This window comes from Cheilinus undulatus, linkage group 1, assembly GCF_018320785.1.
Source record: "Cheilinus undulatus linkage group 1, ASM1832078v1, whole genome shotgun sequence".
Classification (NCBI taxonomy): domain Eukaryota; kingdom Metazoa; phylum Chordata; class Actinopteri; order Labriformes; family Labridae; genus Cheilinus; species Cheilinus undulatus.
The window spans coordinates 28,746,002-28,773,572 of NC_054865.1; the positions used below are offsets into that span (position 1 = coordinate 28,746,002).

A 27,571-nucleotide genomic window follows, 5' to 3' on the forward strand; every position below is an offset into this window, starting at 1 on the left:
AATGCAAATATAAATGCATAATAAGGCAGATGATTAGAAGCAATCTGGTTTGTAAAAGGGAGGTTGTGGATGTTGACAGGTTTGCACAGATAGAAACCTGCTGTGCAGAGGAGCCACAGAGACTTCTCCACTTGTTACTGCAAGGAATTTAAATTGATTTGATAAGAATCTCTCTCACTGATGTTATCACATACCGTATTAGCCAACAATACCCAATTGGTCAGTTTAACTGTGTTTGAAGACATTGTTTGTTCTCAGGATCTTTGAGTGTATATTTCCACATGAGTATATGTATGTACACATACAACCATTTTTCATGCATCAGCTTCAGATCCGCCCACAGCTCTTTATCTCGGGAATTTGATCACATTCTCAGTGAACATCCCTCAATCAGAGCCTCTGTAATTTGTGCCACATTGTGAGAACTGATGAGGAGCCAGTCGTATGCTAATGCTGATTTCTCCCACACAGGGACTGAAAGCGCTAAACCATAAACACAAACCACCAGCTACCCTCTGGAGGAGGGATACTCCCCTATTAAAATTTCTCGTAGTGCCCTGATCACTTCTTGCAATGCAAAAATGAAAGTACACTCTGCTCTTTGTTCAGCACAGTATTCAGTGTAGCTGAGAATGAAGCCCATGGGTTGGTTGTTGTCTGTAAAAAGACAGCAGGCTACTTAATCACCTTTAACAATGTGTTTGTACCTGCTTGAGGTGAATGCAGATGAGCAGAGGGAGTCTGTACTGAGTTTTAGTCTGTTGCATACGGCATGCAGTTTAGCAAGGATGACACAACCTTCGGTGCCCTTCATACAAGCATACAGCTATGCATATGCACATGCACATACTCAAAGACACACATTCAGACTGTTTTTTGCACAACTGACTCACCTCCTGCAGAGATACTTGTTTCATTATTCATGCCTCCAGTTTAGCAGTAATGTACCATACTGCATGCACTAGCACATCTTCCCCTGATGGCCAAGAGCTGTCCTGGCAAACCTTGTTTTTTGAACTATAAGCAAAACTATTCGGACCATATAAATGATATATAAGGGGCTGGAATTTATCACATGCCCATGTTATGTAGCTTTAATTAAGCTCTTTTTCTTTTCACTGGTAATCACTTGTTAACCTCTCAATATATCGAATTTCATGATTAATTGGCCAAGCAAATTCATCTTTGGTACTGCTTGCCTTAATTTATGAGCACACTGGCCATAATTTGTTTCTTTCCTGACATTTTAACCAGATGCATTAGTGCATGTTAGAATTAACTTATTGGTCACACAGTTAATATGTTCTGAGCTTAAGTTGCACACCCTGAGACAGTCTTTGAGTGAAGATTCTGTTACAGATAGAGCTCAGACTTCCTCCCAGACCGGTGCATTTTTCATTTCTTGCTATGCAGCTACATAAATGAATATGCAAATTAGTAACTCATGAGCCTTTGATCAATAGGAAGCTTGAGATGTAACCTCCCATGGAATGAGATGTAATCTGTTTTCAGAATGATGGCACACAGGATGATGAACTTTTGCGGCTCTAAACCCAAATGATTAAAGTGGTGAATCTTGCATTGACACGATGGACTGTCACAAAATCAGCTGTAAGCTTTATCTCTGCTTCTTGTTCTCATGAGATTAAATCCTGTACATCTTCCATCTGCAGTGCCAGCAAGACATGCAGCATTATAAAAAAAAATACATCACCAGATATTAAAAAGAAAATACACGTTGATTATTGTAGGAATGGATTGGATTCTGAGGATCGTATTGATGATGAATGGATTCATGTTTCATCACCATTTCCTCAACAGCTTTCACTTTTTCATCTCCCCTCTTTGCTGCACCAAAGTCAGTATGCTTCAGGTTGTGTAATAACTTAGCCTAAATCATTCAGTGATTGCTATGATCATCTTAAAAACTGGTTTATTAGTCAGGCATACGATTGACTTAAAAGTTAAACACAGGAGTGAGGGATTGTTTATGAGTTCTCCTTTATAGGCTATGTCTCTAAATAGTGGCTACTAGACTTCACACATTGTTGGTTTTAATGTTTTGTCCATTTGTGCTCCAACTATCTACCTGGGACTGAATTTGAAAAAAAAGCTATTTGGCTAAATTTTCCAGATTTATATAATGGAACTGAGTAATGATAGCAATAAGGGCAAAGCAAACCAACAGAAAAAGCTGCTGGGCCATGCTTTCTCTTACTGACATGCACTACCAGGGCAGGGAGTTTTAAGTAAAAAAAAAAATCTGGAGCTGAGGAAAGTCATACTTTGGATTGATGGTCAATGGTGATGTGTTGTGTTACTGTCACCATAACCTTAGCGTAATCTTGCACCATATTTTACAGAGTATCACATTTTGTTTGTCATCGTCCCTTTTTAAATCTGAACCAATGCCAGGTGACAGATTCAATTTGTTTTTTCGTTTAAACTAGATTGTCTATCTCCATCTCAGACTTTCATCTCATAACTCTGCTAACTTGCCTCTGCTTTGGGTTTTTACAGTTTCTGCTCTTGCATGCTTTCCTCCCCCTCTCATACAAAAACGCATGTGCAGAGGAGTTTTCTCGATGGGCGGGGGAGTGTGCTGTCTGCCTTGTGAGAGAGGCATTTAGGAGACGGTGGGAGAGGTGAAACTCCAGAAGGAGTGCATGCTGACAGCTTAAAAAATCCATGTAACCTATATTCTGTGGTTGCAAATAGTAATTTTATACATCTCACATGACAAAAGCAGCAATACATCAAGTATACTCAATATATCACCCCACCCCTAGCTGACACAAAAAGAGGCTGTTTAAAACTACAAGTCCCAGAATTCCTAAAGCTTTAAACACATTGTGCAGCTACAGTTTTTTAGGCATAATATTAACAAACAGCAAGTATATTGTTCCCAGTTTAGCCAAAAGAACCCAGTTATTGTTATAGAGGAGTCAGGATATACCTCTTTCCATCATGCTTGGATCAAATCCCATCAGATTAAATTCTGCTGTGTAACAAATAGTTATCAACACAGCAGCAGAGCACTGCAGCATTAACTGTGTTGCCTTTCTGAGGAGTTGGAAGTATAGCCTGCAGCTCTTCATCCAGAAGGCTTTTTTTTTGTTAGCTGACTGCTGAAGGAACAGTTTAGTTTGCATAGACATTAGACAAACGCTTGCCACTGATACTGGTAGCATCCAAATAAAATGACAAAAATTATTGCTGAATGAAATGGTTGCATTTTAGTTTTTCTGAAGCTTTTGTGCTTGTAAAGAGAATTTGAATCTCATGTGAAAATGTTGTACTAAGGCTATCAGTCAAGAACAGATCTGGTGTGTATTTTATGCAAATCTTGACAACTGTAGCTTAGAATTCTTGCTTGGAAACCAGGGTTCATCTCATTTTTGGTGCTAATGCCTTATTTAAATGTTTTGATTGTTTAGTTTTATGATACTATCACCGTGAACATCTGTTTATTCCTACATCCTGCTCCTGACTGTTTTCAGATCAGTTTGAACGGACGGCAGGTTGAGCATCAGTTGTGGTGAAAACAGGAAGGATACTGTCATGACTTGTAATACACAATACACTGTAGATATGTTTGATCAAAAACACCACTATGTTTTCAGGCCAATGCCAAGGCACAGAAATGTAACTTTTTATTTTCGTCATCAGGATTGCCTCAACAAAGATCTTCTGAGTCTCAGGATCATTATTATTTCCTCTCTGCAGAGCCGGAAGCAGGACATCCCCCGAGAGGAGCAGGGTCCATCAATAAAGAACCTGGACTTCTGGCCAAAACTCATCACTCTTATGGTGTCTATAATCGATGAGGACCGGACTGCTTACACCCCCGTCATTAACCAGTATGTACTTTATTTATTAAACATTATCGGCACAATGCCAACTTATTCACAGTGGACTTAATTTGATGCCAAGCCAGCTTCTGCTGTAAGCAGCTAGATACTCTCATTACACTTGTATCCCAGAGCATTATGTAGTTATAATAATGAAAAAAACCTGATCTATCTGTGCTTCATCTTTTTAATTTCAAAAATATGGACAGCAATACTCAAATCATCCTCTCAGCATGCTTAATCTATAGCGTTCTGCTGTGTTAATTATTTTTATGCAGTCATTAGTGACCACACAGTCACAGATTTGGCTGGCTTGCTGTAGTTTGTCTGGTAATAAGGCCAGTGCTTATTAAATATTTACTTACTTTTTATGTAAATAATGTTGACTGTATTATTTATTAATGGTATGTAGATATTGCATTATATACACATGGGAATACTGTTAATTTTTTTAAGAATTATACGACAGCTGAGGGATTAAAAAACAAGGTATTGAATTGGCTTTTATAAATGAAAAAAAAAGTATTCAAGACTGTGACAACATGAATGTGCGCAGTGCGTAAGAAAGCTTTGAGGCAGCTGGAGAGGGCTGCAGTAAAAATGCTTTGTTTGTGTTGTATGATGAGCTGTAGTGTGGATGGATAAAAGGAGAAGGCAGTGAATTATATAACAGATTAAAGATTTGTTAGCTGGAAAAGGAAAAGCCGTGAGTGCTGTAGTGGTGATGGTGTTGAGTTAAGACATTTTTATTTGTATCCTTACAATGATTTGGTTATTAAAATCAAAGAGATTACACCACCTGGAGAAAACAGAGCAGAGCTTGCATTGAAAGAAATAAAGCATATTTTTCTCTTTATGTCCTGCTCATATGTATTTTCTCACAGTCTTGCCTCCCCCTTTTCTTTCCTTCATCTTCTTGCTGATTTACGATGCTTATTAACACTCTGTTTATGCCCTGAGCTTTCTCTCCTACACCGTCTAATGATAGATCTGCAATATTCATGCCCATTTCCTCCACCTTCCCCTGGTCAACCTCCACAGAAATCCCAGTGCTTTTTCACACTAAACTCATGTGTTGACTTGTTGCCTTTGAATAAACAAAACCGCTGCCAGTGGGGGAATAAATGTCGGTCCGTTGTTTTGTGCTGAGGGAATTTAAATGGGAACCTAGCCTGGAAATGTTTGAGCCAGTAGAGTGATCTACAGAATTTGTTTTGTGATTGGAAATATAAAATTGGATGAGGCACTTGTTTTTTAAAAGTGTAAAGCATAAGAGGCTTTAGGGATTATTTCCAGAAATATTCATCATGTGGATTTCCAAACCCGAAAACATCATCTATTTCCAGCTCACAGAAGTAGATTTCACAGCATCTACAGGCATGCACAGCAGCTGCAGATGTTACATTACTGAAGAGTTTTCATTGTCTGACTCATCTGTGCTCCACCGTGTCTTTGCATAACGATCCTGAGGAATAATCAACGTTAGAGAAGATTCTGGGTGTGATTTAGATAAAAAAAAGGGAGCAATTGTTTCTGGGAATTGTGAAGTTTGTTTCCGGATGCCAGTGGGAGCACAAATCTGCCTGCAAGTCTCAGTGTTTGTTCCTTTTCTCTATGAAAGGAAGGGCTGAGAGTTTGGGAGGAAAAGAGTGTGTATGTGTTTGGCATTTGTATCTGCCAGAGTGTCCCGGCTGAGCAGATGATTATTGTTTCAATAGGAATTGTTGAACAAATGTGTTTGTTGTTGTTTGTAACATGGTGGTCTTCACCCAAAATTAAAAAAACAAATCAGATGAAATGACCTTTCACAGGCAGAGGGCCCGTCATCTACAAATGTCCTCCCATCACTGTCTGAAGATACGGATAATTAAACCATTGACATCATATGTCCTAGCTTTGACTGGAAATCTATAGGCATTCAAAATAGCAGATTACTTGCCAAATAGACTGCCACCCCCACCCCACCCCTGGCTGTCGTACAGTCTTTTTCCTTCTCTGGGTTATTTTCTCCTCTGTTTTTCTCAGCTTAAAGCCCTGTGCCTGTATCTCCACTCTGCCCCCATTCAGCCAGGTTTGGCACTGACAGGGGATTATTAGATTATGAAATTCACCAACCATGTCTTCTTGCACATCTGTTAAGTCATTTGTTAGAGATTCAGGCTGGGCCAAGCCATCAGGCCACCCAGCCGAGCATGTCCTTATACGGAAATGAGTCTGATTTGAATCCCTTTCAATTCCACCAGGTTTCCACAGGAGCTGAATGTGGGCAAAATCAGCGCTGAGATCATGTGGAACCTTTTCGCCCTGGATATGAAGTATGCAATGGAAGGTCAGTAACAGCACTGATAAGACAATTATCTCTAGCCTGAAGGCATGTCCTCGCATGTGTGTGTGTGTTAGAGAGAGAGAGAGAGAGAGAGAGAGAGAGAGAGAGAGAATAAGAGCTTAGGCTAAATGGTTTCGAGTGATTGAGTGCTTTTGAAGAATAATAGGTGGGTGTTACTCAATGTGGGTATAAGGTATCCTTTTCTATAATATAATTTATCCTCCACCAAATTTTCCTGAAGTATGTGGCATATTCCACATGTTAAAAAACCACATTATTTAAGAAGCAAGTCAGACCAAGCACCTGACAGCATGCGTGCATGCCTCTACAGGTGTGTCATTTCAGTACTTTAACAAAATGCTTTGAGTCAAAAAACTGGAAGTGGTTTTTAGTTGTAGTTTTGCCTCTTTTTACCTCTACCTCTGTGTGGCCTGGCACATATTACCCTCATCCTTCTCCCAGAGGTAATATGAGAAATTATAATCCAAAACTATTATCAGCCAGGATCTGGCAATCTTAAGTATAGTTGTTTGCTTTTAAACAGATAAAGGCTGGCTGTAAATACACTTTGCACAAGATTTGCAAGCACTGTCCAGCTGGATGCAGCCCAAAATAACCACCAAGTTCAGATTAACTTCATCTACAAATCCCATCAAAACAGTTAACATAAGTTTAAATGTTTTTAAATCAATGGTTGAAATTGTGCCTGATGTTGCTGCTGCAGCACACAGTATAGTTAGTAACAATAAACTTCAGAAGATATCTCATAACTGATTCTTCCCCAGGAAGTAGAATTTGAGCATTTTTAAACTCACAGTATTGAAAATCATGTTACAACCAGTATGAAACATTGCATAAGTATATAGAGCACATATAAATACGAGTTCTTTCATCTTTTTATAGCATTTTCTCATACAGGCGGTGGTGCTGCTGCCAGAAATGGACACAAACTTTTCAGACATTCATGGTATTCATACATTCATTCATGCATCATTACACAGGAGATTTTTTCATGTCGGTAATTAAAACATTACCATGGTTGTTATTTTAATACCCTGGGATGTCATCACCCATACACAACAGCCTGAGTAGTTACCACTGAATGAGTCACTAGGTGTTAGGTATTCACTAATAAGCTGCTATCACTTCTTGTTCTCTGCATTTTGTGAAGCTATCCAGGCATTGCTGTGTTTTACCTCTGTGTATGTGAGTGCTGTTCAGTGGCTGGTCATAGTGTTTGTTATTGACTATGTCTGCTTGTGGTCAGCTCTACTGCCTATCTAGATTACACCTCCCTGATTTCCTGCTATTGATCTTTATAGAGAAACTGGAACCCTTTTAATCGGGATAAACAATTGATCAATGGCTATCAAAGAAAAGCAAGATGCTCAGTTTTGTGTTAAGAAGATGTGTGTTTTTGTGTTCCTGCATTGTGTTAGCCATGTAGCCCTTTTTATTCCACAGGCAATGTAAGAGGAAGAAAAATTCTCTAGTAAATGTACATTTGTGTTAATTAATGGTACTGTTAAGGGTTAAAGTGATTTTAGATCAGGGTTTAAGTACAGCTGTAGTGGAGAAGGTAGAAATGTCTGTAGAAAATACATGATGAGTGGAAAGCTTTTTGACCAGTGGACAATATAGACAGTAAGGTAAACTGAAATTGTAACCTCACTTGGTAAATCTATGGATAAACAGCAGCAATTACAAAGGGTCAGACTCCTCATATTTCTTTTTTCTTGCTTTGGTGAAGTAAACATTTTATTAAACTTATATTTTATTGCAACTCTATTCTGAAATAAGGGTGTAGAATAATCCCCTGCAGTTCCCAGCATATGTGCATAAAAAGTGACTCACAGGCTGCAACCTTGCAACTCCCAAATAAATATGACATAATTAATGACACTAATTTTTCCACATTCAATCATTACCCACAAGTAGAGCCAGACCGATATGGGATTTTTGGGGCCGATGCCGATTCCGGCATTGGGGCTAAAAAAAGCAGATATCCAATATATTAGCCGATATCCGATATATTGGCCAATAACCACTATATCGGCTGATATATGAAATAAGAACATTGATATACACAGGATATATACTAATTTAACAGTTGCATGTATCTTTGTTTATTTCACAAAGATGCAACTTGGACAACATTAAAATGCTGTCTAATAGTCTTTTATTAGATAATGGTAGGCATGGGAATTAACAGTTGCATTTATCTTTATTTCACTAAGGTGCAACTTAAACGACTGAAAACGCTGTTGTGCATATGCCAAGCCTTACATGGTGCTGTATTGCTGCCACGGAAATGCACTAAAAGATTAGAAGAAGCTCACAGAAAACTGACACAAACTTGTTTCTAGTTGCCCTTCTGGTTGTTCTCTGCGTTGGATTTAAGAACATATGGTGTATGCATTTCACGGTGGTGGTAAAGGAGCATCAGATTTTGCTATAAAATCCATACCCACAAGTGTTAATCTTTCAATCCTTAGCAGCTCTGCTGTGCCAAATTTAAACTGTAAATATGTTTCAAATGGAATTTATATTTAGCATACTTTCTGCCCTGATTTGTTATTTTTCAATTGTCTCTTTTCTTAAGACAGCAGAGACAAACAGTGATCAAGTAGTGCACCTTAGATCGGCTACACCGCCAGGAAGACAGATGTGCCTCATTTTATCGTGGGTTCTGACTTTAATCCCCACCCCCTCTACCTCCACCTCAAGTCCCAAAAGACAGAAAATGCCCCCTTGATGTTATTGAGATGCTTTTTAGGTTGGAAGCTTCAGGATCAAATCCCCAAGATAGCAGGATGTAGGATGGGAGGGCAGACTGCAGAGGAGAGTTAATAGGACTGAGGTTGTGAATGAATGTTAAAGTGGTTTTTCGGATGTGTGTAAGTGGGTGGTGTATGTGTGTGTGCAGATATGTTTGTTTGTGTGTGTTTGAATTTAAGGATTTAGCAGGACAGCACCTGAGTTACGACTTTAATATGTTTTTTTCATGACTTACCCTCAACAAAGCTCTTATTTTTGCGCATATCAAAAAAAAAAACACTACAAAGAAATGCATCACACTTTGCAGTTACAGACAATTACTGAAACATCAGGGTTGAGGGAAACACTGGTCACCGTTATATGCTTCTTCAAGTATGTTGTGTTTGACTGAGGTGATTTTCATCCCTGACTTGCTGCAAATCACAGGAAGTTTTCTCCAGCACATGCTAATGTTTACATACTACTTGTATCTACTCTGCCCTCCCTTGACATTCAAGTTGAACCTGTAAATGTCCTCAACTTGTTAGAGGCCATGATAAAGGGCATGATATTTTCTCTGCTGATGATGACAGAAGCGGTGTAGAGGGAGCTGAAGGAGAGACTGAGATCTTACTGAGGTGAAAAGATGGGAATGCTCTTTAGATTATGTGAAAGTAAAAAGAGCAGAGATGCACCAAAGGAGCTGATTTATGTGATTTATCCTCATCTATAAAATGCATGCCTGCTGCTCTCTTTGTGCTAAGCTCCCTTGCGTTACCATGACAACCAGGTACCAAGTGAAGTCTGGTATTATGCACACACCTGGAATATGTTTAGACTGTGTGCCTAATATATTTTTACCTATGATTGATATGAAGTTTTCAGTACAGTGTTGTATTTTGATCAGGATGTGGATGGTGTATATGAATATAAATGCAACCATTCATCAGGTTTTAATGAGACATGCAGACTTGAAGGTGTATGTGCAGAGATGGATGTGCTTTCTGTGGAGTGGTAATGAGCAATCATAAAGCAGCAGGAAGATATAAACTGAGAGTTACAGTCAATCACAAACACAAACCTTTTTTCTGCATGATTCAATCTATAATACTAAGATCTAGGTTTTCTTTATTCTATTTTGTAAGATTGTCTGTGATACTCTAAAGACTTACAGCAGACTCTGTAGTTTCAGATTACATTGCCTTCTGTCATAAACAGGACATTACATGTTATCTCGCCGCTTTCCTTTAGTCTAAAGAGAAAAGGTATTTTTTAGATGATTCTTCATCGTGCAGTGCAATACTATCTGAAACAACGCCTCTATTTTATGTAGTGGTCTCTTTATTGCATGTCTTCTCTTGTAACAAGAACCAGAAGATTTTGAACAAAATCCAGCCCACTGACACACTGTTAATTAAGTGTGGAGGATTGGAGTAATCCAGCAATCTGGTTCAAGAAATGAGAGAGCTCCAAAGTACTCTGATCATGATGAGAATAAAGGGAATCCCAAGAAATAATGGGTTCTGCAATTTCTCTGTTCGAGGTTTATTTTGTTTATGAGCTCTTTTAACCAACAAACAATGCTGCTGAAAAATGATCAGAAAGCTGAACTTTAGCCTCAATATAATTATTTTTTGAAGCACCATAACTCTAGAAATGATAAGTAAGACCAAATTTTTGTTTTTAATGTAGAGCACACATCTTAAAATCCTGTGTGCATCCCACTGGAGAACAGACAATGTTGTGTCTTTGATTGATATTCAGTACTTATGGGAAAGTAGATAAGAAATCCATATCTTACAAGTACAGTGTGCCCTCAGCACAAACTAACATAATATGATCAATAAGAATTAAAGTAAAATGTGAATTATGTGTTTGTTTCTAACATAATCAAAAAACTTTTTGTTAAGGTAACCCTTAGGGGAAGCTTTTCTTTTTAATTAGTTCTTGGAGCAAAGATTAAAACTAAATTTACAATCACACATTTTTACTGTGAGGCTTTAGATTATTTGGGGGCTTTTATGTCTGCATTCGACAGAAAAGCTTAAGAAAGATTTGGGCATGTGTGGGGAGAGAGAATATACGATAGCATGCATCAAATAGGGCCAGGACCATGAGACTTACTAGGGACCATGTGACCTCGACTCTAGCCTCTGTACATGGGACACCTGCTGTGCTAAACTGGCTCTCCCTCTGTCTGGCTGGGAATCAACAGAGCCACAGTGTATGTCTTGTAGTAATGTCTTTTTTTCTTAAAAATAAAGTTTTGTGATAGATTTTAAGCCAATCTGCTGTTTTTCAGGGGAAACACGGTTAGGTAGATCAATAAAGAGATGGGGACAGAGGGTGTATTTGTGACTGTGTATGTGTGCATATTTGAGTGAGGGCAGCATGGCATGTGACCACCTGGGGTGTTACTGACTGCTGTCACAGCAGGTTTGGCCAGTGTGTGTATGTGTGTTTGTTTGTAAGTGCATCTGATGTGCCCGAGGATGTCCGCATTACAAAAGGAGACAAGATTCATGGATGCACTCAGTCACATATACCCTCTTTCCCGCTCCTTGAGCCTGGACACCCCCCGACCCCTCCTCCCCCACCCTGTGCCTCATCTTGTCAGCACGTCACTGCCTGCCCATAGCGACACGTGCCAGGAGGAGGGCATGACTGTCATGTTCCTCAAAGGAGCACTTTGTATGAATTATTGCTCATTTCCTGTTGGTCCTACTGGCTGCTGAAGCTCTTGGTTGGTTTGGTGGGGATGGGCTGGTTGTCAGATGATGGAGATTGACAGGTCATAAATGCAAAACATCCTGGTGGAGACATGATCATATTATGTGTTTTACTGTTAGATTGTTAAACCATATAAACAGCAGATGGTACAAGCTGCAACTCTGAAAGCAGGGCTCTAATTTATTGATTGATTCTGTTGCAGAATATGATGACAAAAACAATGATGATGTAATCTTTAGAATGCTAGAAGTTGTTATACATTAACATTAATAACTTATGATCATGTCAACTAAATAGTTTAGGTGCTGCTGCAGTGGATATGTTATAGATGTTCAGTGCTGCACTGCATAACCAAAGTCCTTTCCATACCATGGGATATAGCTTATGAATTATCTGGCTGTGAAACTAGAGCATTGTTAGCTAGCTAACAAACAACTGTTTTACTGTACTAGTCCTTAATGAGAAGGGAATTGCCTTTTGCAGTGATCTAGCTGTGGAAATATCTGAATATTTTATCTGCATTAGAGCTCATAAAGAAACACATGTTTTTCAATTGGATAAGATTGGTTATATGTAATTGAAAAGCTGTTAAACCACAGGAGATTTAATTATTTTAATAGTGGCTCCATGTTTCTGTAAAGATCTTTTAAAAAAGCTGTCTTTCAGCTCTGCATTCATGTCTACAAATAACAATCACATTTGATTCAATGCATAAATCCATTGGGCATTTAAAGGACTCTTGAGTCTTTGACTACCTGGTTTGATCTTACTTGACATACTGTCAAACACAATCAGGGCCCAGTGTTGTTATATATTTTCCAGTTGTTTATGTGTGGGTGTTTGTGAATGTGTATGCATGCATATTTTAAGAGGACCAATAGCTAAATGGTATAAAAATGCACAATTTGCTCTGCTTGATTTGTACCTAGTGCCAAGTTTAAAGCTCTGCATGCACAACCAGCTGTGCATTTATGTGCATATTGCTTCAATAATACATGAGCTGCTTGTTATTTTACTCTATGAAAGTCACCAGTTAGGTGGCAGGAGTAGGTAAACTGAGCTAGCCCAGGCTGCCGCTGTTTTTCCAATTCAGACAAATGGAAGTAACTCAGATTGACCTGACCTGTTTACATAAGAACACTTACAGGCGGCTGACGGAGACTGAACAAGGCGGGCCAGAGTGTCCTCTTTTGTCGGTCTGTGTTTCTTTTTGTGCGCCCGTGTGTGCAGGCATGTTTGTGCGTGTATCTGTGCAAGAACGCGCATTAGTGCAAGTTGTGCACATGAGCAGAAAAAAATGAATGAGAATAATAAAGGAATATAATGTGTGCCTGTGTGCACACATGTGCATGTGCAATGCCTAATGAAGTCTTTGATGCATCCTCTGCTTCCTGCTCGGAGGCCTTTGGTGCCACGGCTGGTGCAGAAATGGATGCAGCTAATTTTAGCATCCTTGTGTGAATCTCTGAATGTGTGAGAAGGAGAGAGAGTTAAAGACAGAGAGGTGGAAGGGAAGGAAATAGATAGGATAAAATAAGAAATAAAGCAGAAGAGGAGGAGGAAAGATGTGAGAGTGAATGACGGTTGCAGTAACTGATATAGCTGTCTCATTCACATAATCCTATAACTTATATAATTAATTCAATATTGTACTTCATCATACATAAATGATATTTTTGGGGAGCACTGAGATAACATGCACATGCAGTTTAATGTGTAGTTAGTTGTGAAAATTAGGACCAATGCTGATGTTTTGCCAACTGCCAATATACTAATGTTGTTGAAAATAATAATTTCCACAATGTATCGTGACGCAGACATGACTGATTCTGTAGCTCATGATCGATGCAGACAGAAGCTGCTTGTGGATTTTCCCATCACAGCTACACCTACTGTAAATGCTGAGATAATGGCCTGTTACCCTTCAAAACAGGGCTGTTTCAGTGCATTTTCGTGGTACTCTATTTTTAGTGGCACAGCTTTTCCTGCCTTTGCGATAGTAGCAGTGTTGGGCTCCTACTTAAAGTCATTGAAGGGATCAGGGCCCTGATGAAAGCCTGTATGGCTGAAACATGCTGGCATGTTTTTATGAGTCTAGCCCTGATGAAGTAAAGGCTTTTATCAACAATAACTCTCTTTCTCTGAGTGCCTCAGATCTCTTCAATAGCAAAAAAAATATGTTTTAATCAAGGATGGATAGACTGTTTTATGTTTGTTATGTTAGTTGTCCGAACGCGAGTGAATGAGAGATGGAATGATGATTTTATACCATTTTATTGAATTATATAAAAAGAAAATATTTGGCAAAGAAATTTATATTGACATAGGGAGTTTATCAGACCCCTTGCTTCCAATGAAAGTAGCCATGTGCAGTAACGGCAAAAATGAAGGATGCATTGGATGACTGATCCATCATGATGCATCATGATATCAAGATCAAATTGATTTGTTGGTGCCTGATAGTTACCTCCGCCAAGGAGGTTATGTGATCGGCAGGGTTTGTTAGTTTGTTGGTTTGTTTGTTAGCAACATAACTCAAAAAGTTGTGGATGGATTTTGATGAAATTTTCAGGAATTGTCAGAAATGGCATAAGGAAGAACTGATTAGATTTTGGGAGTGATCCGGATCACCATCTGGATCCAGGAATTTTTTAAAGGATTCTTTACCATTGAGAGATAAGCCTGATGGAAGGTCTGCATTCTCCAAATGCTTTTCTAGTTAGTAATCAAATTGAATCGGAGACGAGTCAAAAGCACGGCTGTACAGTGTACATACTACAATATCAAGAGGATCAGACTCTAAAGCAGTGGTTTCCAGCCCTTTTTCCATTGAGCCTCCCCTTCACATATCCAAGAAGAGCTGCGCCCCTCCTGGACCAAACAAAAAAGTGGCATCGCTGTCAAAAATACACATTAAATTGAACTGTTTTCATCGTTTAAATCCAAACACAGTATCCCAAACCACAAGTGTTATTAGCAAAATACCTTGGTATGAACCATTATATGGGTTTTCTAATAATTTTAGGTAGTTTGAGCAAACCTAATTTTAACAACCTCAGAGCAAACAGGTCATCACAACCCCCTATAAATCTCTGGCACCCCAAGGGGGTCCTAGACCCCAGGTTGGGAACCAAGGCGCTAAAAGGAATGCAACACAGCTCCTGGCACAGGCACTTGATGTTGTTTCCCTTTGACTAGATCCTTGCTTGTGTTGTAATTACTCTCAAATGTACATTGCTTTGCACAAAAGTGTCTGCTTAATTGTTACATAACATTGTAACAATACAGATGCTTTTCTTCACCCCTTCTTTTAGTATAACACTCCCTCTTTGCCAACATTTTCTCTTTTTTAACCATGAAAACAGACCAGAATTTGACCAGAACTTCACTTATCCTGCAGAGTGAAAAAAAATCCTTTTTTAATTCAGTAGTTAGGCATACCAGATGTCAACATTAAGTTGATTAGACACAATGGATAAACACAGACTACTTTCATCTGTTCATGCTGAATTATTTCCCAATGGCTGATGTTTGTCAAAAGGGCTCATATCAGCTGATACCAATGTTAAACCAATGCATATTAGACTTAACCTGACACGCCAGATGGATTTTTTTCACACATCCATCTGGGAAAGCTTCAATAGGAAACGCTCAAGAAAAGGCAGGGGCTTTGAAAAAAATTCAAAGGGTGATTGGGTGAACGTTCTGTCTGTCACATCTCTACGGGCCAATCAGAGTAACAAAACATGTGACGTAGCCACTATCGAGCTGCATGTGCGCAGCTACTGAGGAATAACGCAAAACTTGGTGACTAAAGACATGTAAGTACTCGACTTTTGTCATTTTTGAAAAGAAAACAACTCACTGCTGTTCTTTGTTCTTCTTTTAACAAAGAAATGTTGTCAAGTTCTGATAAAACTGGCGCTTTAGCAGCATCCGCTCTAATCTCTTCCTCCATAACTGCACAGCTCTTGCTGCTGCATGTTAACATCACGACTTTGCTGCTCCTGAAAGTACTGCGCCTCGTCACTGATTGGTCCTGTCACTTTCTAACCGGGCCCAAACAGTTCAGATGGGAGCTTTGCAAGATGGATTCACCAGTGAAAAAACAAGGAAATGGGCGTATCCATCTGCTTTGCAAGGTTATGATAGACTAGGATCCTTTCCCCCAGTCAGAATAAAGCCCCCCTACTAAACATCAATGAGATGAAGAAAAGCAAATTATGTAAAAAAGGAAGTGATCTTCTATGCAGTCATAATCAAATGCTTTCTGTAGCTTGACAAACTTGCAAGCTCATCATCTGATTCCCCTGTTTCATCCAGATCAGTTCAGGTCAAAGCAGTTTTGGCCCTGGATCAAATTTTGGGCAGCTTTCATTCTTTTTTTTAATCTAAAAAGATGATTGCCTGGTTACACTAGAGAAGGAGCTCCTTATCCAGCAGACACAGTGTTGCCTTATGTAGTCCTCTGAAAGCATGTGTGTGATGAAGTGCTACAGTACATGCTGTGTATCTACTGTATGGCTGCTTAATGGCTGCAGTCCCTGGAGCATGTCATTAAGGATCCAATGCTCCAGCAGCCCATTAACTTATCTTCAGCCTGTTGGAACAGCTTCAGTCCATAGAATATATTAATTGAATTTCAATTAATGCACCTCTTGGAGGGAAATTTTGTTCTCCAGAAAGATGTTGTTTATGGAGGTAGGGCATGGCTAAAGCTTTGGTTTTTCCTGCAGTGTGATTTTAATAAGCTAGACTGTTCCAATCTGCTATTCTTGAATGCCTTTATTGCACTTTTTAGAACTGCTCTGCACAATCAATTCTCATTTCTAACAGCATATGGCTTTTTGCATTAATAGAGTTTATAAAGCACTCAGTTAGTCTTGCAGGTGGTGAATCTCTTTCATTATAAATGCTTATAAATGTTTGATACATTCTCTCCTTTAAAAATAATTCGTTTTATCAGTAATAATTAAAAGGGATTGTCTTATGGTGTAAACACTTTCTTTGCTGCATTTTTTTGTGTTTTATTGCTGCAAATTCCCCTCATGCAAAACTGAAAATTCCTTCACATTTGAACTATGTATTTTAATAAAAGGGATTAAAATCTTTTTGGTAATAAATTGAAACACCTTCTGTTTAGATGTTGTGCTAACTCATTGTCCTTGAACAGAGTGGACTCTTGCTTTTGAGTCTTGAGTTTGGCTGTCTCTGGCTGCATTATATGTCACATCAACAGGAGTTAGTGTCTCTGTGGGCTCTGGTGTTATAGCAGAGCTGTGTCACTGGGCTCCTTTGATACAGCTTAGGAAGCCCTTTGACAGAACTGGGTCAGAAGCCGAGATGAAGGAATTATGTCACAGATAGAACTATACTGGCCTCGGCTGCCACTCTGGACCTCTAGCCCTTTGTCTCAAGCAAATTTATCAAACAAAACACTGACCCTCCTACAGAAATATTCACCGAATGATAAGGAGAGGAGGGAAATACAGTGCTGATTGCCTGGAGTTCATCATAATATCAACGGCTTTTAAATCAATGAGGCAGAGAGTGAGTGAGTCTCTTGTGAGTTTGTGCATCCCTGTGGGCTGAGTCAGACAAGATGACATCCTCACCAGGGACCTTGAGCCTACTCCTCCCTCAGGACAGCCCACACTGTTTACCACCAGCAGGACGCGAAGACACACACACACACACACACACACGCCACACTGAATGTATGCACAGATATGCACACATAAGCATAATGTAACCCATAGGGACAGCACACAGACACTGATGACAACACATATGCAGCATGTATGTGCAGAAAATCACAGTGCATCCAAGCGCATGCAGCATGATGCATTTGTTTATGTGTGATTAAAATATTGAATATAAATAAGAAGACTGTTTTGATTAGTCATTATCAGCCTCATCAGTCATCTTATCTGTTTAAAGCTGTGCCAATCATAAAGACCCTGAATGAAAATGTCTCACTTAATGAAGCAGAAAAACCAGACTGTTTTTTCTAGGCATGGTGATGTTGTCCAGGCATGGGAGAGTGGCACTGTTTGAATGCACAGTCTGACAATCTGTTTTTATTGATTCACAATGAGAAAATTTACTATTCTTATTCAATACTGAAAAAACAATGGAGCATTAACCAACCCATCATTACTATCTCAATACTAACTTAATCCATGGTTATTGATCCATAACACAGGAAAAACACACAACTACAACTGAAACACTAGCATGCTTACTGTTGAGCTGTTTACAAGTAGGTGTGAATGATAAACAATCAATAATTTGTAGCTTAAGACAGACTCAATTTATGGGAATTCTTGCATTAAATCTGCTTTGTCGTCAGGTATGATCACTATATGAAGTATTTATCTGATGAAAATATTCAACACTTTAACACCTTTGTGAACAATATCAGCCCAAAGTAGATAAACCTGACAGTGGAATTTTCCATCTAAGAGATTAGATGTTTGGATATTTTTTATAGCTGACTGCTAGAAAAAATAATCAATAATAGTTTTACTGATATTTAAGAAATATCTGATGCTTTTCTTTGCCCTTGTCTCTACCTGGTCAAATAGCATTCAACCAGTGCTTAAGCCAGCCGGTACATTCTGATATGCAGCACTGTCACTTTTAAATTTGGCATACTAGGACTGTTTTTTGGCACACTTGGACTTCGTCCTCTCCACAGTTTGCAGCTTTTATGGATGATTCATAATAGCACCTACAAAATACACTGCCATGGTGCACGACGCACTTCAAGCTGTGTTCTGTGATGCCGACCTCTACAAATTCACTTTGAACTCAGCAGTCATTGTGTTGGATGAAAGAGAAAAGGTGGAGTGAAAAACCTTCATCTCCCATGGATGGTCCATTACGAGATCGGATGCAGCATGCTACCAGTAGTGCCTCCGCAGAGGAGCCTGATGTTTCACTAACACCTGTTGCAGCGGATGCTGCTGCTGAATGAGACAACAACAATAACATTATCCAAAATGGATGACCAGATGGTTGTGAAAGGATTGAGTGCAGTTTTTTTGCTCCCAGAGATGCTGGCTTATGATGCTTTATGGTTCAACTTTGATAACAAAAAAAATTTCCATGACAAGCATTCTTGGCTAAACCATCTAAATTTTCTAATTAATCAAATCAAGGCGCTGGCGAAGTTGCAACACACTGGTTTTGGGTTTTATTCCCAGTCTCAGCACGTTTGGGGCATATCTTGTCCCATTCTCTCTTTGCCAATACATCCTGTCTCCTTTCAGATGTCCTGTAGAATAAAGGCAAAAAGCACCAGAAATAATGTTTAGAACAAAAATCAGATCAGTCGAATTTCATGACACATGTAATAACATTATGTCAAACGAAGGTTTGAAGGAGAAATATTACAAGTAATCTTTCTAGAACCTTAAAAGGACATCTACTTAGTATCCCACTAGCTGCAGTTACATGAACATGTTTTTCACATCCAATTTAATTTATTCTGATCGAAGATTTACTTCTTCCCAAAAGACATGACCCGATTCAGATTCATATGCTCATGCATCATACATTTTATTGGAAAGCACTTTGGTCACTTTATGTGTTGTAAAGGGCTCTACAAATAAAAGTTGATTGATTGATTGATTTGATCTGAGTGAAAATGCTCTGACGTGCAGCATTGTCCCACCAGTCAAATCTACCAAAATTGTGCCATAGAAGAAAAACAACTTTGTTGTAAGCAAACCACCGTCACTTTACACCATCAGACCGCTTGTTTTTAAACTACTCCTCACATAAAAATATTTGATTATTCTACTTTCTTGTGTCTGAACTAGGAATGTGCGTGGTTAATTTATGAAATTAGCCGGCGCAAGATTTACAAGTCGCTCAAACTAATTCTCTATTTTTTCTCTAGGCTTGAAATCCCAGTCTATATTGCGTTTTTAAATTGTAACAACCCTCCCACCACTAGAAGCCACTGTAGCTTGACTAAAGGGCTGCTGAATTCCTGCCTGAGTTCTCTCCTGGCACTTCACCGGATGTTAATATGAGAAGCTTTGCAGTTAGAGTGTAGTAGGAACAGAGCGATGTGGCAGTTGTTTAAGTAATAAATGGAAATAAAGTGGAATGTAGGCTGTCCAGGATTGAACTCACGCATAACTACTCAACCAAAGTGAAAAGAGGCTGCATGTCAAAGCAAGATATTAATCTGCAAAGAAAAATGAAGGCTGGTGGAGCTAGCTGCTAATGTTAGCCACGCTAAATAGAGCATACCAGACTCACATCACACCCACAAACACAGTGATTCTGTGATGAATTTGACTGTTTTGTAAGTATTTTCTCTCTTTAGACTTATCGGTTAAACACAATTAAACTTGGCATTTAACTGAATGGGGAAATAGACACCAAGAACTTCCCTAGACTGTACCTTATATTATCTGATCAACAATTCTGGGCTCTTTTAAAGTTTCGAGTAAAAAAGTTGTCTCCACAGCAGATGAGTTTTGTCTTACTTTCAACGTGTTTCTGTCTGTTCCGGATACAAAAATCCCCTCAAACAATAAAATGCGATCAAATTGAGTGTTTTCATGGTTGCAGATCTGAACGACTATTGGCATAAACCACCCCTCTCAACCGGAATGAAATTCCTTCCCAGATGAGCCGAATTGGAGAACTTTATTCCAAATGAAGTGTATGTGAAGCACTTATAATCAGATCAGACGTTTATTCTGATTATAAGTGGTCAATGTAAACATAGCTTCTGTGATTTTGCTCTAACACAACACATCACAGAGAAGACTTTGTCATCATCTCCTCTCTACTACCACAGAGAAACATCAATTTTTCTTGGTTCTCATCAAGTAACACCAAAATAATAATCAGAGATTCTTACAGAGCTCAGTCCAATGTCAATGTACCAATTACAAAAGTAACAGGTAGCATTATATGGAGTTATTAAGAAAGCAGGGGACTGCAGAAGATATTCATGGCCTTCTTTTTGATTTGGGCTAGTGACAGCCATTAAAGGAATCTCTTTAACCGGCTTTATTTTCTCTGTCCAAACATTTCAGTCATGGTAAAAAAGTTTTCAGCTATTTCATATAGTATAGAAATGGTAAATAGAACTTGAGGCTTGAGAGAAATACGCTTGAGAATTTCTCAGATGATGTCCAGTTTGGCCATTGTTAAATAAAGAGAACGCAGAAACCCCACTGTTTAATAAATAAAGGAAAAATCTACATTAAATTACAGATGGCTTTTATAAGTAAATACTCAGAGTATAGCTAAAGATCAAGTTTTCTCCAGTTACACCTCAGCTCATGTCACCCTACAGACATGCAACTGCTTTACTGTAGTGTCATTTTTCAAATGTTTGGTTCCATGGCAGAGTGCAGGACACAAAGTTAGGAGGGGTCAGTGAAAGCACTTTATAACCTGCTTACTTTAGTCTTTGTGGTGTTTCAGGAGTAGCAGATCTTTAAACATGTCTACATATACACAGTTCAATAAATGCTTTTAATCTTAATGTGTCGTATCATGTGACAGTGCAGAAAGCCCCATTAGGACAGATTTACATGCACACTGCCAGTCAACATGGACTTATCTTTCTCTTAGACAATAACAGATAGATATCACTTTCTCTTGTCAACAGACTTGCATTATATATTTTTAACCTCTTTTCTACCCCTCTTGCCCCATATTTCTTATTGTAAATGTTAAGGCAAACTTATGACCCCATTATTGCTTCCTTTTTTCCTCAATGTTCAGAATGTCAAAGTGTTAAGAGTGTTAATATTTGGTTAATTTATGTGATGAAAAGTTGGTAAAATTAGTGAATGACAGGGTTTAGTAATCATCTCAATATCAGTAAAAATAAATGTTGATTTCTGCACTAGTATATATGTGCATTATATCAAACATAATGCACTTTTCTTTGTTTACACAGACCTCTCTAAAATATCTGACAGCTCAGCTTTACAAATTCATTATTCTGATTGAGGTAAAATTCTCTGATAAATGATAAATGAAAGGCTGAAACAGCTGAACCTGGTGAGGTTCAGCAGCCTGTTAAATGTTTGAGAAGGACCCAACTAAATTTGGAAAACACTAAAAATGTCTGTTGCCTCCAACATTTTAGGCTTGAATTCTTGGACATTAAAAATTAAAAGCGTTCTCTGTAAAATAAATGGAAAAAAGCTGATGACTCATTTCCGAGTCAGGCACCTTCTGTATGTTTTATAGCAGGTTTGGTTTTTTATAACACTGCCCCCCATAGCCTCATTTCCCTCTAATTCTCGTCTTCTATTCAAACAATCACATTGGGCCCAATGAATGGAAAATGATTTCTTCCTTCTTTCAGTCAGAGTGTGCAAAGAAGCACATTTTGACCATCAGTGTTTCCATTTTCTAGAGAGAGGATATGAGCTTTTTGGCTCACAGATGGAAGAATGTTGAAAGAGAAATCCTTTTTTTTTAAGATTTCTGTACTCTTTTAACCTCTGCACATATTTGGCTGTGGTTCATACCATGGATTTAAAGGCCTGAAAGGAATGTTTTATTCCAGATTTTTTGGCCTGCACAAGTGTGTAGTTATGATATGAATGCAGTAGCAGCTGATATTGACCCATGTGTGTTAGAAAATATTTAATGAATGCATCAGCAAGCTGAGTTAAACAATAGTTTCATTATTCTTTTTTCCATCATTAAGTGAAAATTTACGCTTTTAAAAGAATGATGAGTATTATATACACCGCATTCCAAATTAATATGCAAATTATATTTTTCTCAGATTTTCCTAAATAGTCAATGCAAATGACAATCAGTATAATTTTTAAGTCATTAACCATTAGGGCATAATTCAAATTATATTGAACACACCTGCCAATTATTTTTGTTTTTTTTTTTTTTTTTTTGTTTTCTTTTCAAAAATAGAAAACTCAAAATGCACTGTTCCAAATTATTATGCACAGCAGAGTTTCAGAACATTTTATAGGTTGTAAAGAACTGAAAATGGTCATTTGTTGAATTTGCAGCATTAGGAGGTCATATTTACTGAAATCAAAAGCTATTTCAATCAAAAAGATCTTAACAGGCCAAGTTACTTGTTAACATAGGAGCTCTTCTTTGATATTACCTTCACAATTCTCGCATCCATTGAACTTGTGAGTTTTTGGAGAGTTTCTGCTTGAATTTCTTTGCAAGATGTCAGAATTGCCTCCCAGAGCTGCTGTTTTGATGTGAACTGCCTCCCATCCTCATAGATCATTTGCCTGAGGATGGACCAGAGGTTCTCAATAGGGTTGAGGTCAGGGGAGGATGGGGCCACGCCATGAGTTTCTTTCCTTTCATGCCCATAGCAGCCAGTGACACAGAGGTATTCTTTGCAGGATGAGATGGTTCATTGTCATGCATAAAGATAATTTTGCTACAGAAGGCAAGGTTCTTCTTTTTGTCCCATGGAAGAAAGGGGTCAGTCAGAAACTCTATATATTTTGCCGAGGTCATTTTCACACCTTCAGGGACCCTAAAGTGGCCTACCAGCTCTTTCCCCTTGATTCTGGCCCAAAACATGACTCCGCCACCTCCTTGCTGATGTCACAGCCTTGTTGGGACATGGTGGCCATCCACCACCCATCCACTTCTCCTCCATCTGGACCATCCAGGGTTGCATGGCACTCATCAGTAAACAAGACTGTTTGAAAATGAGTCTTCATGTATTTCTGGGCCCACTGCAACCGTTTCTGCTTGTGAGCATTGGTTAGGGGTGGCTGAATAGTAGGTTTATGCTGGACTGCAAGCCTCTGGAGGATCCTACACTTTGAGGTTCGTTGGACTCCAGATGCACCAGAAGCTTCAAATACCTGTTTGCTGCTTTGTAATGGCATTTTAGCAGCTGCTCTCTTAATCTGATGAACTTGTCTGGCAGAAACCTTCCTCATTATGCCTTTATCTGCATGAACCTGTCTGTGCTCTGAATCAGTCACAAATTTCTTCACAGTACCATGATCACGCTTAGGTTTTGGTGAAATATCTAATGTTTTCATACCTTTCATACCAAAGCATTGCACAATTTGAGGCTTTTGGGCAGCAGAGAGATCCTTTTCTTGAACGCTGTGGCCTGCTTAATCATCTGGAACATCCTTCTTAAGTAGTTTTCCTTTAATTGAGCTCACCTGGTAAACTAGTTATCACAGGTCTCTGAGATTGATTTCTGTGAGCCAAAGAGCCATGAGACACAATACCATCCATGAGTTTCATTGATAAACAAAAAACTGAATGTTTATCACTCTGAAATCCAGTTTTCATAATAATTTGGAACGCGGTGTAGTATAATATAGGCCAATCTATAAATTTATTTTATTCATAATTTCCATCTCTAGCAGAAAAGCCTTTTTAGCTATATTTGTTAAAGTAAGACTTGAATATATCTCCATTGATAAATCCCGTGCCTTGTAAATTAGCAGGATTGCAATTCCCTTTGCTTTTGTCAAAATGTTCGTCGTCCAGTGATGTACATAATACCAGCATAATACCGGAACCAGCAGATGATTGCTTAATAAATAAGTAATCTAAAAATTTTGGACTTAGTATACCATGCTGCCTTGCGATTTGTCTCTGGTCTGGGTTTTTGCACTCATCATTGTGTTCTGTATGAGAAAAGTTGTTTGAATAATGGAGCACTGGTATTTCTTTCTTTTTAAGGCCAGTTTAAATGATTTACCTTATCTTTGTTCTCCTCTGACTCCAAAAACTGCTAGTTGCTGTCACCTTATGGATTCATCGTGTATGAGATTCCTCAAACTCGCTCTGTCTTTGGTCAAAGAGCTTTTTATATTTTTGTTTCATCCTCCTGGTCTGAGCTACAGGGTCAACTTAAGGAATAGGGAACATTTGATCACATATTTTTTTTTTACTTAAAGCTGCTGACCAGTTGATTGATGTTACTTTTTGTTGTTATGTTCTGTTTTTTGTCATATGTGTGAAACTTATCATGCTGCTATCTTGGCCAGGACTCCCCTTTAAAAGAGCCTTTTATATCTCAATGGAAATACTCCTGGTTAAATAAATGTTGAATAAATGTGCATTTGAGTGTGTTTGCCTGATGCTAACTTTCATGGAAATTTTCTGTAGCAGGCTAACAGATTTAGCAAAGCTTCTTGCTTAACCATCTATTTCACTTGAAAATACAAGGTTAAAGATGTTTCATTGTTCATAGAAATGATGAGTAACATAGATTGTTTCGCTCAGGAACACTCTCGTCATACATTTAATCATTTTATTGCAGAATGGATTTACAGTTTTACTCTGCAGAGAAGGCTTTGTTCAAAAAAGGCTCCCCGGGTTAGTCAAGGTGCATGCTTTGACTTTCCAAAGAGCGCATGGCTCAAAACCCCCATATGGATACATACATTTATGACAGTGCACACTGAATACAATTAAATTTGCTCAAAAACAATGAATCCATACTAGCATGAATTTGAGGGTGCATGATTCTTTAGGCTATGAAGGAGGAGGCTGGGGTGGAGGAAGTTAAGCTTTGCCTGCAGCCGCAGCAGCATGGTGCATCAGTATTAATGCAAGCAGCGATTAGTAAGAAGTACGTCATTCTAATACACCACTGTGTTTAGAGAAAGAGCTGTGATCGGCTGTGGGAGCTGGGGAGGCGATAATTGGGATCAGCTGGCTGTCAGCTGATCACAGCTGGATGTATGACTGCTGTGTCCTGCATGAACTAACGCTAAGCTTTTCTGAGAAGAGAAGTGAGGTTAGTTCCTTAGTTATATTGATGGACATTACTGCTCTCTTCTTCTCCTTTTGTAATTTATTGGTGGTTAGTAAAAACACTGCTCAAGGTGAGCATTAAGTTTGTACAGTATCATGAATCCCTGTCGTCTCTTCTAGATCGTTGCTCTGTGTCACATATTTTGATATTTTTCAGGCAATGATAGGATTTATGTTCTTGAAACTTCATAAAGTACATATGTGTGAGTGGATCTCCTGAATGCACGCTCACATCTAAACAAACACATGTCCAACAAAATATTTTGACCCAGCAGAAGCTGGCTGGCAGCACCAAACAAAACTCCTGCTGACCTCTTACTTTTCTGTCTCCCAGCTGGCCTCCATCTGCTTCTTCAGGTAACTGAGTGTGTCACAGTGAGGTTGTGTGTGCAGTTTAAGCGTACAGGGCAGAAAGGTTGACTTACTGTGGCTGCGTGTGTGTCCATCCTGTGAGAGTGCCAGCTCAGTGCTTTAAAGTTGCACTGCCACAGTGGATCCCTCTGTTCAGGAACTATGCAGCCTCTATGACTTAAAATCTGCAGGTCCTCTCTGGTGTAACAGCCTCAACACAATATTGTCAATGTTTAAAGCACCTGCCCCTCCTGTGACAAAAAACTGTCCAGGTGAAGCCAGGTGAAACTTTAAATCCCTTCCCAATTGGAGCCATCACAGCTACTTTGGCCATAGAGGTGAGGTGAAGATGAAAGCATTGATCCCCGTGATTTTCTAGTGTTCTGCTTCAAAAGAAAATAACTGCAGGGTAATAGCATCAGTGTGGCTTTTCATATCAGGTACTAGCAGGACAGAGAAAAACTTTTGATACTTTTGTGGTGAGGTCTCTGGTTTTAAAATGACTTTGAATTCTTTCTGTGCAAGCTGACCCTCTGGCTTTTACAGTATGAGAAGAGAAAATGACTTAAATAGATTAGATACTGAGGTACATAAACATCTTTTTTTATATGTCATGGGATATTTAATGAGGTCATATTTACGTGTTTCCAATTAATTTTTTATATAAAATCCATAACCACAATTACTGGTGCCAGAACTGTGATTTTCCACTCATCAAGGTCCTATTTCTGTCGCTCTGTACCTACAGCATCTGTTAAGAAATGGTGACTATGGCAACTCTTCACTTTTTCATGTAGTGTTATTTTCACACCCACTGTTTCTGCTATACTGACATTGTCTTAGAAGACGCAGAGCTGCAATGTGTATTCATGCAATATGATGATGCATGTTGACCACGTTCATACCCTGAAAAATAAATGCTTATCAAGCCTGTAAACATCAGACATTAATTTTGCAAATTCATTGTTTTAACCAACTGATTTCATTTTACTTCTAAACTTGCTCATACATTAATTCACATTCATGCTCATGCATGCTCTTTTTGACAGCCTGGCCTTATCATTTAGATAATACTCTGGTTAAGTATGCCGCTTAGTTTTAAAAGCAGACTTGAAATGAGAAGCAGTAACTTAATAACAGACTGACTTGACTAGAGCACTCAGTATCTTCTCCATTCTATGGGGTAAACATTGCATTGTGCATTTGAATTCATTATCCAAAGGTAATTATGGTAATGACACATATATAAATATTTTCCTCGGAGCTTAGAGAGGAGTGTAGGATAGCGGGCGTTGCACCAAAGCACCAAGCTTTTCATCAGGATTAAGGCATGGCAGTAGGGATGCAAGGTGTGGGTTTAAATGACTCTTTGATGTGACATGAATGTATGGATCTTTTATGTCCAATTTAGTGTGTGACTATGAGTCTTTATTTTTCCTTTGCTGTTTAACAGAAATCAAAAGTGCTCTTGCGGATTCGAAAGCATATGAAAAAGGCCTTTAGGCAGAGAGGAACTGACTGTAAACACAGAAAAAAATCAAGAATGAAAAGAGAGGTTACAATCTGAGCTCACCACCATGAGTAAAGAAGAAGCTATTTGGTGTTTTAGCAAGGGCTTCTCCTAATTGTCACATTAATGAGGTTATAAAATAGCAGATCAGTGGTGGTCTTGATCAGTCTTTTTTTTTTTTTTAGATTTATTTTTGGGCATTTTCATGCCTTTATTAGATAGAGAAAGGACAGTGGACTTGGAAACAGGGTAGAAAGTGGGGAGAGACATGTG

General features: G+C 38.7%; 1 protein-coding gene across 6 annotated transcripts in view; it reads left to right on the plus strand.

Annotated features, from left to right (window-relative positions):
• Positions 1–27,571, plus strand: part of LOC121512562 (protein unc-13 homolog C) — a 134,687-nt gene that overhangs the window by 68,443 nt on the left and 38,673 nt on the right. For all 6 annotated transcript variants that reach the window (XR_005992124.1, XM_041791886.1, XM_041791903.1 and 3 more), the window contains 2 exons: positions 3,727–3,860; positions 6,095–6,180. Coding sequence is in view for 5 of the 6 variants with exons in the window: in XM_041791886.1 (XP_041647820.1) it covers positions 3,727–3,860; positions 6,095–6,180 (220 nt within the window). In the remaining variant the exon portion in view is untranslated. The remainder of the gene's footprint in view (positions 1–3,726; positions 3,861–6,094; positions 6,181–27,571) is intronic.